Below are 12,603 nucleotides of genomic sequence, written 5' to 3'. Positions count from 1 at the left end.
TGGTATTACACAGGATGGCCAGCAGAATTCCCTCACTAACTGATGGTTTCTCTGTGAATTCCTTTGAAGTTACAATGACCCCTACCGTGTCCATCAGATGAGTAGTAGAAGTTTTATTTCCCGTTCCAACCCTCCTACCTTTAGCCTTTGGCTACTGCCTATGGTCTCCAGGGTGATGAGGATGGGTCAGGGTCATCCCTGTCTTCTCCCAGCTCCAGAGAGGATTTCTGCTTGGTCTTCCTTTCATTTGCTTTATATAATAGACTTTTCTGCTCTTTATGGTTTCTTTAAATTTTCATTAATTTGTTTAGCATGAGTGTGTGTGCGTGTGTGTGTGTGTGTGTGTGTGTGTGTGTGTGTGTGTGACAGAACAATTTATTTGCAAGAATTTGTCTTCTTTTTCCACAGTGTGGGACTTGGGCTTGAACTCACGTCTTCAGATTTGGCAGCAAGTGTCATTATTTTACCTTCACTATTTATCCTTCACTTTTTCTTTGCTTCCTTCCTTCTTTCTTCTTGAGGTTTTTCAAGACAGGGTTTCTCTGTATAGCCTTAGCCATCCTATCCTAGAACTCACTCTGTAGACCAGGTTGACCTTGAACTCACAGAGATCCCCCTGCCTCTGCCTCCTGAGTGCTGGGATTAAAGGCGTGTACCACCATGCATGACCTTCCTCTTTTCTAACAGGAGAATTTAAGTCTACGACTACCCTCTAAGTGGCTTTAAGTGCCGTCTAAGATGTGCGTTTGGACCACGGGCAGTCAAACCCAGGCCCTTTCACATACTTGCTCTCTACCTCTGAGCTCTCCCCCATTATCCCCAGTCCCCCTTAAGGCTTTTTCATATTTTGGAGTGAGCTATGTAGCCCAGGCTGGCCTTGAACACCTGATCTTCACGCCTCTGCCTCTTAAGTGCTGGAATCGCCAGTACACCTAACCATTCCCCTAAAAAATGCTGTTCTGCTGCACTTTCATCGTCTTTCGGCGTGAACTTCCCACAGAAAATTCTTTTTTTTTTGTTTGTTTGCTTTGTTCTTTAGAGACAGGGTTTCTCTGTATAGCCCCAGCTGCCCTGGAACTTGCTCTGTAGACCAGGCTGGCCTTGAACTCACAGACATCCTCCTGCCTCTGCCTCCTGAGTGCTAGGATTACAGGTATGGGTCTCTCCCCTGACTCCACCGAGAATTCTTAGTTGTCTTGCTAGTGTTCTGTTTTGTTTTTTGCTAATTTGCTTAATAAAAAAAAAAAAGCCTATTTGTGGGGCCCGGAGAGATGGCAGCTAAGAGCACTGGCTGCTCTTCCAGAGGACCTGGGGTCAGAGGACAGCGCCCGCATGGCCGCTTCACTGCCATTCCATTTCCAGAGGGTCAGGCACCCTCACACTGACATGCATGCAGGCAAAATACCAAGGCACATAAAAAATCTTTTAAAAATATATTTATTTTTGTACTGGAGAGGGCGTGTGCGCGCCACAGCGTGCGTTTGGGGAGGGCAAGGGAAAACTTATGGAAGTTGGATCTCTCCTACTCTGTGGCTTTGGGGTCTGACTGAGCTCCTTGGGCTTGGTGGCAGACTCTGTACTTCCTCTCCTCGGCCGTCTCACCGGGCCCTTGATTTATTTATTTATTTTCTTTTTTTTCCGATTTATTTTTGATGCCTGTTATTTTATAATGTTCCTTACCTCTAACTAAGTCTATTATGAGTTTGTACATATGTTCTGACTTTTCTACTCTGAACGCCGCTGAGACTTCCTGTGAGTTTCTCCTGATGCCCCTGGAAAGCTTCTACGCACTCCTGGCAGGCGAGGGTTCTATCCGTGTCCAAGAGAGCCAGTTTGCTGATCACCTTGCTAAATTATTCCATACCCTTATTGGTCCCTATTGATTTTCCTTGTCTTATCAGTTGTTATAAGAAGTGAGTTATGTGCCGGGAGATTGTGGGTTCATGTATTTCTCCTCTCAACTGTGTCAGCCTTGCTGTCTTTCAAATGCAAAAGGTCTCACACATTATGACATCAGAGAGGCTGTGCCACTCCGACTTTGCATTTAGGAACCTGACCTACTAGGAGTACTTAGAGTGGGTCAGAAGCAAAGCCTTGTGTTTGTTTGGTTTTAGACGGGGCGCCACCTTGTCAACTCACGCTGCTCTGGGACTTGCTGAGTCCTGGTTCTGTGATGATTAATACGGGGCTAGTCATACAGTGCTGTGTTTGCAGCTCCCAGCACACTATGGTACCCTCTGCCTTAAATTCCTCATCCTGAACTGTGTCTGCTCCAGCTGCCCTCCCGTCTCTACAGATGACAGAACGCTCTAGGGTGCCTTTTCTTTTTTTTTTTTTTTTTTTGGTTCTTTTTTTCGGAGCTGGGGACCGAACCCAGGGCCTTGCGCTTCCTAGGTAAGCGCTCTACCACTGAGCTAAATCCCCAGCCCCTAGGGTGCCTTTTCTTGATGCTTCTTCTATTTTTTATTATTTTGCATTTAAAAAAAAAAACTGTGCTTGTGGGCACCCGCGTAGACCGCCTGTATATGGGAATGTGAACTGAAATGTGTCAGAGCATGTGTGTGGCGGTTAGAGGTCAGAGATCAGAGGTCAGAGGATCACCGCATGCACTGTGTTTGAGTTCTACCTTAGTTGAGGCAGGGACTCCTTGAGTTCATTGCTGCACTCTCTAAGGCTAATGGCCTGTGAGCTCCTGGAAGCTTCCAGGGATTCTCCTGTCTCTGCTTGTCATCCCGCCAGAGCAGGGCTGGATTTACAGACTATGCACTAGCCACGCCTGCTTTTACATGGTTTCTAGAGATTTGAACTCAGGTCTGTGCACCACAAGTGCTTTCCTTACCCACTACCGAGCTGCCCACCCTCCCCTCTCCTTTGTGACTGTCACCTTTCTGTTCGTCTGTCTGTCTGCCTTCACAGAGCTTCTGTCCTCAGTCATGTGATTATATCCAGCGGACAGTTCTGGGTCCTTGGGTCCCTTGATGAGCAGCTTCTGATGATAGCACTGAGTGTCCCCTCCTCCTTGATTCTAGAACATTCTATTCTCTCTTGGTCCTCTCCTGACTCACTGCCAAACCTATTCAGTCCCAATTGACTGTTTTCTCTTCTGGAACTATGGAACCCTAATCTCCAAATGTTGGTATAGACATTGGGGTTCAGTCCTGGAACCCTGGTCCTCTTTTTATCTACAGTATCCAACCCCAGCAATCTCACTGGAAGTGTTCTGAACACCACTCATGTCTGGACCAGCCTCAGCATATGTCTCAGACATCAGTAGCCTTGACCCAGCTCCACCAGGAAGTCTCAACCACACTTCTCAACTCTCAAATTCCAACTCTTCAGGCACTGGGTGCTTCCTCCTTACATCTGCACCCTGGGGGATGCTGGCTGTCCCCTCCCTTACTCGGGCTAGACACGTGAATATGTTCTTTCTGTCCTCACTTACCTGCCTTAGCTATTGCTGTAATGAAACACCCATGACCAAACACAAGCTGTGGAGGAAAAAGTTTATTTGACTTTTTCATCCACATTCTTAGTCCTTCGCTGGAAGAAGTCGGGGCAGAAGCTTACCCGGGGCTGGAACCTGGAGGCAGGAGCTGATGCAGAGGTCATGGAGGGATGCTGCTTGCTGGCTTGCTCCTCATGGCTTGCTCAGCCTGCTTTCTTGTAGAACCCAGAACCACCAGCTCAGGGATGGCCCGGCCGACAGTGGTCTGGGTCTTCCCCTGTCAATCACTAATTAAGAAAATATCTCTGGGGACATTTTCTCAGTTGAAGTTCCCTCTTTTCAGATGATTCTAGCTCCTGTCAAGTTGACATAAGACTACACAACATATCACCCAATACCATGCACTGGCTGGCCTTGTTTTAGGCATATTTAGTTTTCCCTGGTTCAGCCTCTCCTGTCTCTTGTTGGTGGTGGTCTGTTGCTCTCTTCAGGGACCCGTGTTCATCCTTGTCTGTCTTCTGCCTGGCAGCAACCAGAGCCAGCGCATTAAACCGTTGAGAGATCACCCTCTGCTTAGTACCTTGGTGACTTGGGGGCTAATGAGCAGCAGTCTTACTGAGAAACCCAAGATGAGGAAAGGAGCGGGACTCCTGGGAGTCGTCACGCTGGGTGCCGGGCCTGTGAAGGAAGAGGAAGGAGGACACCATGGAATTACCCTGAGCAGGATGAGGTTGCTCAAGTCCCAGTCCCTTCCTCTTCCTGAAAGGGGAGGAGAAAAATGATCTTTCTTTCCTTCTTTCTCTCTTTCTTTCTTTCTTTCTTTCTTTCTCTTTCCTTTTTTCTTCCCTCCCTTTCTTTCTTCCTTCCTTTCTTCCTTCCTTCCTTTCTTTCTTTCTTTCTTTCTTTCTTTCTTTCTTTCTTTCTTTCTTTCTTTCTTTCTTCCGACAAGGTCTCACTTAGCTGGCCTGGATTTTACTATGTAGACGAGGCTGGTCCTGCCTCTCTCTACCTTTGCCTCTCAAGTGCTAGGATTAAAGGCACATCTGGAGCAGCATTTCTTTCTTTCTTTCTTTCTTTCTTTCTTTCTTTCTTTCTTTCTTTCTTTCTTTCAAGATTTATTTATTTATCATATACAAGTACACTGTAGCTGTCTTCAGACACACCAGAAGAGGGCATCGGATCCCATTACAAATGGTTGTGAGCCACCATGTGGTTGCTGGGAATTGAACTCAGGACCTCTGGAAGAGCAGCCAGTGCTCTTGACCTCTGAGTCATCTCTCCAGCCCCTGGAGCAGCAATTCTTTTTTTTTTTTTTTTTTTTTTGGTTCTTTTTTTCGGAGCTGGGGACCGAACCCAGGGCCTTGTGCTTCCTAGGCAAGCGCTCTACCACTGAGCTAAATCCCCAACCCCTGGAGCAGCAATTCTTTTTTTTTTTTTTAAAGATTTATTTATTTATTTTGTATATAAGTACACTGTAGCTGTCTTCTGACACACCAGAAGAGGGCATTGGATTCCATTACAGATGGTTGTGAGCCACCATGTGGTTGCTGGGATTTGAACTCAGGACCTCTGGAAGAGCAGTCGGTGCTCTTAACCACTGAGCCATCTCTCCAGCCCCCCTGGAGCAGCAATTCTTAAGACCACCACACCCTTTATAAATTCTTGTCCCACCCAGGGTCAAGATCAACGGCCCTGTTCATAGTCTCCAAGCTGTCTACCTGTCCAAGAGGCCCTTCCTATACCAGCTTTCTCCTCAGATAGCCCTTTCTAGTGTAGTGCAGTGTAGTACTTAAGTGACAGCCTCCTCTGACCCCTCTCATGTCTCTCAGATGTCTTCATGTCTGGTTTCTTTTTCCTAAATGGTTACAGTCCCCCTCAAGCCCCCTCCTAGCCCTGCACAAGCCCAGTGCCCTGAAATCTGCTCTGACTTCCCAGTATATCTTTGGTTATGAGGCCTGATACAGGGTAGAGTGAATGCCCATAGCCAATGTGGGGCATCAGCAGCATTTAGAGCTCTCCTGTCACCTCTGCCTGGCCCAGTGTTCCCTTAGTGCCTCACTGCTGTCCTTGCTGATGTGACTTTTCTTTTTCCTTAGGATTTATTTATTTGTATGTGTATTGGTGTTTTGCTTGCATGAGTGTCTGTGTGAGAGTGTTAGATGCATTGGAACTGGAGTTATAGACAGTTGTGAGCTGCCATGTGGTTGCTGGGAATTGAACCCTGGTCCTCTGAAAGAGCTATCAGTGCTCTTAGCTTCTGAGCCATCTCTCCAGCCCCCAGAAGTGACTTTTCTAACACTTAGGTGTGGTATTGGAAAACCTTCCTCAGAAGTGGGTTGTTGACTTCAAATGTACCAGGCCCCCAACCCACAACTGCAATGCTCTTTCTCCACTAAATACTGTTCCTTTCTAAACTGTGACTTCAGAGCTAGACCATGACCTTAATGCCCAGGACTCTCAGAGGATGTGGTCCAGGCACAGACGGCTGGTTTTGCACCCCACTAAGCCAATCTGGAGGTTGGCTCTGACTCACCCACTAGGCTAATGAGCGTTTACAACTGCCCACTGGGTAACAGGAGGCAAAAACAGGAGACAAGTGACCAGAGAGAGCTGAGCCCAACTGAGCCCTAGCTTGGAGACATTCAGATAGCCCAGTCTAATCCAGTGTAGCCCTGCAGCACAGAGTGGAGGCAGGCAGTTTCTCCCATGATCCCTGCTCCCATGAGGAAGGCTAGGAAGACAGAGCTGGATCAGAGGTTCAGAAGTGTCCTGTCGACAAGGCCCTACCCTGCACAGCAGGTCATACCCTGAATGCAAATGTAGTCAGCTGGTCAAGGCTCCCCTCTGCAGCAGCTATGTGATGGCCACCCTTGCCATTGGAGCACAGACACCAGGAACAGGGTGCCCTTCCTTGTCTCTGATCATCCCTGGCTTCTCCGGGCTTGCATCTGCTAGGGCAGCCTGTAAGACTGGAGACACTAGAGAAAGGGAACCAACCACCTGTGATCCCAGCTTTGCCAGGTCTGAGAAGGGTTCAAGTGGTCACAGTGTGACTGGACAGCATGTCCCACCCTGTGTGCTGGAAGGAGACCAGAGCTCCAGACAGTCACAGAGACCCACGCATGTCAGGCCAGGCCTTGGAAGTTTCTTTCCCTTGGAACTGAGGCAGATTGGAAGATCCTCTTGCAGGCTTCATCCTGTATCTGTCTCAGAGACACTGTGAATGGTCCTCACGACATCCACACCACCCATGCCTGACGCCCTTGAAGTTAGGGTCTCCCAAGCGCCAAATGGTTTATTACAGGGGTTTTCATGCGTGGCTACCTCTGGGTGCTTTCTTCCCTTCTCCCCTCCCACGCCCCACCCTCCTCCTGCCTCTGAGCACCACCTGTCTCTCCAGCCTGCCTCACCAACCCCTGCTTGACTGTTGCCAGGGAAACCGCCTCCTTGGCAACAAGCCGGCATCCATCTGACAAGTACACCAGGGAAGGGAATGCTCTGCCTCTTGCTTGGGCTGCTGCAAGCTCTGTTCTAGAGCCCAGATACACTCCAGCTGCGGTCGCAGAGTAGGGGAATGTTATGCCTTCCCTGGTGATCACCAAGCGACTGCATATTAAGCTCCTACTATTTGCCTAACTTTGCGCAAGGCTCTTTGTGTGCAGCCTCATGTTTATTCATGTGTTGGGCCCGCAGACAGACGAGATTGCTTCCATTTTGTAGCTGGGGAAACTGAGGCACAGAGAAACAAAGAAGCTTCCTATGGCTGCAGATACCAGAGCCAAGAATCGAGCTCGGTCTTCAAAGCCTGGTTCTTCTCACCATCTAGGAATCTGTGGTTTGGCCTCTAAAGACTCTAAAGTGAACCGGCCCCGCACACACCTGTAAGGTGCTCCCTTGCCAACCTCATTAGGTGGCACTCTTGGTGTGCCAAGTCCAGCTATACAATCAGGAGCTCACAGACAAACCAGGCATGGTCCCTATCCCCAGGAGGTTCCCAAGACTGGAAGCCATGGATGTGCATCGAGGTGTGACCTATGACAGAGAGCCCCAGGGGGATTTCTCTCTTTGGTCATGGGTTTGCAGGGCTGTGTGGTCAGAGGGTAGAGGGAGAGCGTGTATTTCCAAAGGTGCGAATTTGGAGACCGAGTGGAGCTTAGGTAGCCAGAGAGGGTGGTGGAGGGGATAAAGGGAAGTGACTGTGGAGAGAAAAGCATGCACTGGGCTCTGGAGTTGGACTCTGGATTCCTCCAGTGAGGCACAGGATTGATGGATGAAGAATGAGAGCCTCTACTGGGTACCTTAGATGTCTGTGAGCCCAGGATGGGTGATGAGTAAGAGGAGACCTGGAAGGTGGACAGGTTCCTCACGGTCAGAGTCTGAGCCAGGGAGTGAGGGCTGAAGTTAGCAGAGGACTTGGGTGTCATGCACAGCGCTCCCAGCTGCTAGGTGTTCAGGGACCTAAGGACCAGCAGGGATGGTGGAAAAGAGCATGTCCTTTCCCCAGCCAGATGCAAGACTGGAAAGAGTCCAGTGCTGGGCTTTGATGGTAGTCTTTGAGGTAAAGTGGTGAGGTACAGACAGGTGACTTATGACGGACAGTTTTAATGGTGTGGCTGTTCACAGCATGGGGACAGTGAATGGGGGCAGTGGGGGCCTGTCCTTCCCTGGGCTTCCACAGTACATCAGGTTAACAACAAGGGGGAAGGATTGCTCCAGGAACCTGGGGCCTGCCCTTCTCCGTACCTGCCACTAACCCTGGTGCCCTATGTCCTACAGTCCCTACAGCGTCGAGAGACAGAGGTCTACGCCTGCATCGAGGGAGAGACTGGTAGCCCTGTCTCCAGCCAAAGTCCAGACACCAAGGTATGCCCTGGAGCAGGGGACCCTTGAGCCTGGCTCCTTCTGTCTTTCCTTCTGACCCAGGCATGCCATGTGAATTTAATAGAGAATTGGACTACCTGATGTTGAATGTCCCCTCCCCAGAAGCTGGCCTAGTGGCTGGGAGGACTGGGAGCTTTGATCCTGCAGCAGCTGTGCAGCTGTGGAGTATTTACTGCCCTCTGCTTGAGTCTCCTGGTCTGTAATCTTGATTAGCCAGAATAATCCTCACCTCCCAGACCTGCTGTGAGGACAGACCACATTGCTGCGAGGGCTACCTAGGACCAAGTGTGCACTCACGCAGTGTGGTGATTATATTCAACGCTGGAGAGCACCGTGCAGTTGCTTACACTGGCCAATCAGGCGAGAGCATAAGGCTTCCAGATGTGTGCTAGTGCCAGCTCTGGCTGGCCTGCTCAAGACTGTCTAATGACAGGGCCCTGGGCTCATTCCTTAGTCACACTTTCTTTCTTAAACCTCAGTTTGCTCATCTGTAAAGTGGGTGAGTAATATTGACCCGAGCTACCAGCTTTGCCAGAATTCAGGAGTAACATGAGCACTGTAGCTTTGAACTCTACAGAGCAGCAGTGTGGTCAAGCTGGTGTGGGAGGCCTGCAAGATGGATAGTCTCTGGGCATTCTGGAGAAGCCTCACAGAGCACAAACGCTGGTCCTCTACCATTTTCAGCCCAGGCTGGAAGTGCTTATTGAATCTTTAGGTCTCAAAACCCTGAACTAGGCTCTAACTGGAATCACTCCCACCCTGGACCACTGAAGATGTGGCATCCATCTCAATCAATGTCTGTACAGGATTAGGGTCTGGGGTGCTAGGCAGGAAAGTGAGGTACACTGCCTTCTGGGAGCCTACTCTGTAGGAATAAACTATTCTGGGCATACAGAGATATTGGCAGTCTGGAGGAACAGGTCCGGTGGAAAGGCTAGAGAGGGCGAGAAGGGAGGGCTCCCTGGTCCATGTATGTATGTATGTATGTGTGTGTGTGTATGTGTGTACATGTGTATTGTGTATATATGCATGCGTGTATGCATGTGTGTGTATTGTATATGTGTGTGTTGTGCATGTGTGTATGTGCGTATGTGCGTGTATGTATGTGTGTATGTATGCGAGTGTGTGTGTATATGTGCATGTGTGTGTATGTGTGTATTGTGTATGTGTGTATGTGTTTATGTATGTATGTGTGTATGTATGTGTATGTATGTATGCATGTATATATGTATATGTCTGGCTGCAGTTTCTCCTCCCTCCTCTTTTCCTGGTGTCCCCCACTCCCACCCCACTACCTCTGGTCCTCTTGAGATGCACCCTGCAAGGTGAATTTGCGTAGCTAGGCCCTGAGTGGCTTCGCAGAAGAGCTCACATTCCGGACCAAAGGGAGATCATGGGGGTGAGAGAGGCTAGGGAAGCTGACTAGGGGTAGCCTGGTATAACTGGGGGGTGGAGGCACGGAGAGCACGACAGGAGATGAGGTAGGCTAGGGGATAAAGGTCATGTTTCCTGTCAAATTGGCTCTCAGGAAGCTCTCTGCCTGTCCCTCGACCAAATTAAGTCAGTAGGAATCCAGAGCCTGTGGCTCATGCCTCTCCTCCTACCCCCAGCACTCGGGAGGCAGAGACAGAAAGATTGTGACCAGTTCAAAACCAGCCTGGGCTACACAGTGAGTTCAACTCAACAACCATTGGTTCAATTTTGTTCTCTTCCTGACCGATATTTTCCTCTCTCTATCTCTTTCTCTCCTAGGAGAAAATGAATAGAGTTGAAGATGACCGTGAATTTAACCTCGTCTATGAAAATCTTTAGAAGTTTTACAGGCTCCGAGCCTTGTCTTGGATTAGGACTCCAGAGCCGCATCTCTTGTCTAAGGACCTGCTTTGGGAGGGCAGTAGAGGCTTCAGGACACGCCATCTCCTCACCTGCAGTCAGGTCTCTCCCTACCTTGGCCTGGTCTGCTCTCACACTCTGCGTCCCAGCCTGAACAGTTAATGCCTGGGCTTTTGCCCAGGTTGTTCCTCCGTCAGGAAAGCCATTCCTTCCCTGTGCCCATGGAGAAGTGGTTCTCAGTCCCACGGGGCTCTCTTGGATACCATCTCTTTCCTTTTCACCCCTTACTGCCACCCCTGAAGAGCTGTGTATGTGACCGTCTTGACATCTGCCTACAGTTTGGTTCACAGCAGACTTGCCCTTGGGAGAACATAGGAGGACCCCAGTGAGGACTATGCCTGGTCACTGAGTCACCCGGGAGGACATAGTAGGACCCCAGTGAGGACTATGCCTGGTCACTGAGCCACTCCAGCTGCTCGGCTAGCCCAGAGGCTTGTAGTACAGTGTGGGCAAATGAGGGTGGACTGGCTAAGGAGAGATGGGCGTCGAAGAACTGCTCCAAAACTGGCTGAGCCCAGGGCCAGAAATGGAGGCTGCGGATATGGCCAGGACCAGAAGCAGGGAGGCTCCATGCACTCTGCTGAGAAAGGAGAATCTAGCTTTTCTCAGGTAGAGGTGGAGGGTGACGGGAGTGCCCATCCCCAATGAGAACCCTGAGCTAGCTTCCATCAGCCTGTGTAGGCACACACATCACTGTGCCTGCCACCCTAGGCTCTCCAGTCCTCTGTTTCTTATTCTACCCTTAGACACAGTTCCCCCAGTTCCTCCTTATGACTTACTCTGACCCCGCTACCCTGGCTTCATGCCCGTTTCCTGTGTTCATTTATTTGCTTTTGACCCGTCTTGCCTCCCCTAAAAATGGAGAGCAGCCTAGCTGTCTCCATGCCACCTCTTTCCTCAGTGGTTCGGCTACGTGGCTTGCTGCTGAACCTTCCCTAGGCAAGTGGGTGAGTCTCTGTGCTGGAGAAACTCAAGCCAGGGTGGACCAAAGCTCCCCCATACCTTACAGCCTTTCTGGTCCTCCGGGAACTCATTCAAGGGACCCATCATTACACCCCAGACACCCCTGCAATAGGGAAGCTGTCTCCTTGGAAGGCAGTATCAGTTCCTGGGGTGCAGGGACTTCCACCTTCCTTCCCTCTGCTTAGCCTGCCATTCCTTCAGCTTTTTGGTTTAGCTGTGGAACCAATAGGTCAGTCTACCTCCCCTACTTTCCAGGCAGCTTCAAAGGTTTCTGGGATGTTCTCATTCCAGGGCCTTGCGCTTCCTAGGCAAGCGCTCTACCACTGAGCTAAATCCCCAACCCCTGGGCTCTACTCTTGAGCACCCAACATGTAAAGTTCCAGGCTGAGTGAACGCCCATGCTCTTGGAGGCTGGCTTGATGAATTCCTGGTCGGTGAGGAAGGGGAACTACCTGGCACAGAGCTGCCTCCAGGCTCCTGACTCCCAGCCTCCTGGCTCAGCGGTCTGAGATGAAGCTTAGTGCTGGGGTAAAAACCTTAGCCAGCAAGGACTTGACCATTGTTTCTCCCACATCCCGAGGTTTATCCAGTCTCTGGATTCTCTGACTGAGACTCAGGGTTTTCAAAACCCTTTCCAGGAGAGTGAGGGATGCCTGAAGGCACTTCATATCGTGCCCTGGCTCAGGACCCAGCACCCAGGTCTCCCAGCAGTCACCCGGTTCCCACTGCCTCTTCCCTATGAAGCAGCCGGGGAACCTGATAAGACAAGCTTTGTCCTCTTCCTTTCCCCGTGAAAAAGCCTCCCGTGGTTTCTACTTTACTTGCAATAAAATCTCAGCTCCTTTCTGTGGCTTGGGAGCCCCAGGAAGACTGACACAGACATTGGCAGAGTGGCCGCTGAGTAGTGGGGGCAAAGATGGGCCGTGGGGAAGCCAGAGGTTACCCAGGCCTCTGGTGATCAGGGAGAGAGACTAGGAAGGAAAGGAGGAGGAAGAAGAGGACAGTTTGGGGTAAAGGGTGCGATATAGGGAGTTTCCATATTAGGGAGGGTGGGGAAGACCATTTTAGGGCTCCCAGTAGTCAACAAAGAAGACTGAGCACCCAGTCCCCTCCCCTGAGCCTGAGATCCTCAGATGAGGAGTGCAGATGGCAGTGGTGAAGAAGGAACCCCCAAATGAACCCCTTGTGGAGAGGCTGTGAATGGGAAGGGAGAGGAGAGGCAGGCTGGATGGCCACAGGACCTCCCTTAGGACCAAGCTCCACTTCCTAGCAGCAACTCAGACTTGATAAAGTGTCACTACCTGCTTGCCTTAGCCTAAGTTTCCAGCCACAATCCAGACCACTCGGGGGAATTGCAGCAAAGGCGGGTGTGGAGGTCCCTGCCCTGCTGAGGGTCTGCGAGTGTGTGTTTCTTTGAAATT

At 50.3% G+C, this 12,603-nt stretch overlaps 1 protein-coding gene across 2 annotated transcripts in view; it reads left to right on the top strand.

Annotated features, from left to right (window-relative positions):
* Positions 1–12,067, top strand: part of Nfam1 (NFAT activating protein with ITAM motif 1) — a 36,086-nt gene extending 24,019 nt beyond the window's left edge. For both annotated transcript variants that reach the window (XM_087559844.1, XM_087559843.1), the window contains exons 5-6: positions 8,222–8,308; positions 10,079–12,067. In XM_087559844.1, coding sequence (XP_087415970.1) covers positions 8,222–8,308; positions 10,079–10,138 — 147 coding nt within the window. In that variant the 3' untranslated portion in view covers positions 10,139–12,067. The remainder of the gene's footprint in view (positions 1–8,221; positions 8,309–10,078) is intronic.
* The last annotated feature ends 536 nt before the right edge of the window (positions 12,068–12,603 follow it).

Source organism: Rattus norvegicus, chromosome 7 (genome assembly GCF_021556685.1).
Source record: "Rattus norvegicus strain SHRSP/BbbUtx chromosome 7, alternate assembly SHRSP_T2T, whole genome shotgun sequence".
NCBI lineage: Eukaryota > Metazoa > Chordata > Mammalia > Rodentia > Muridae > Rattus > Rattus norvegicus.
The sequence above is the reverse complement of the archived record's forward strand: the minus strand, read 5'-3'. Positions and strand labels throughout refer to the sequence as shown.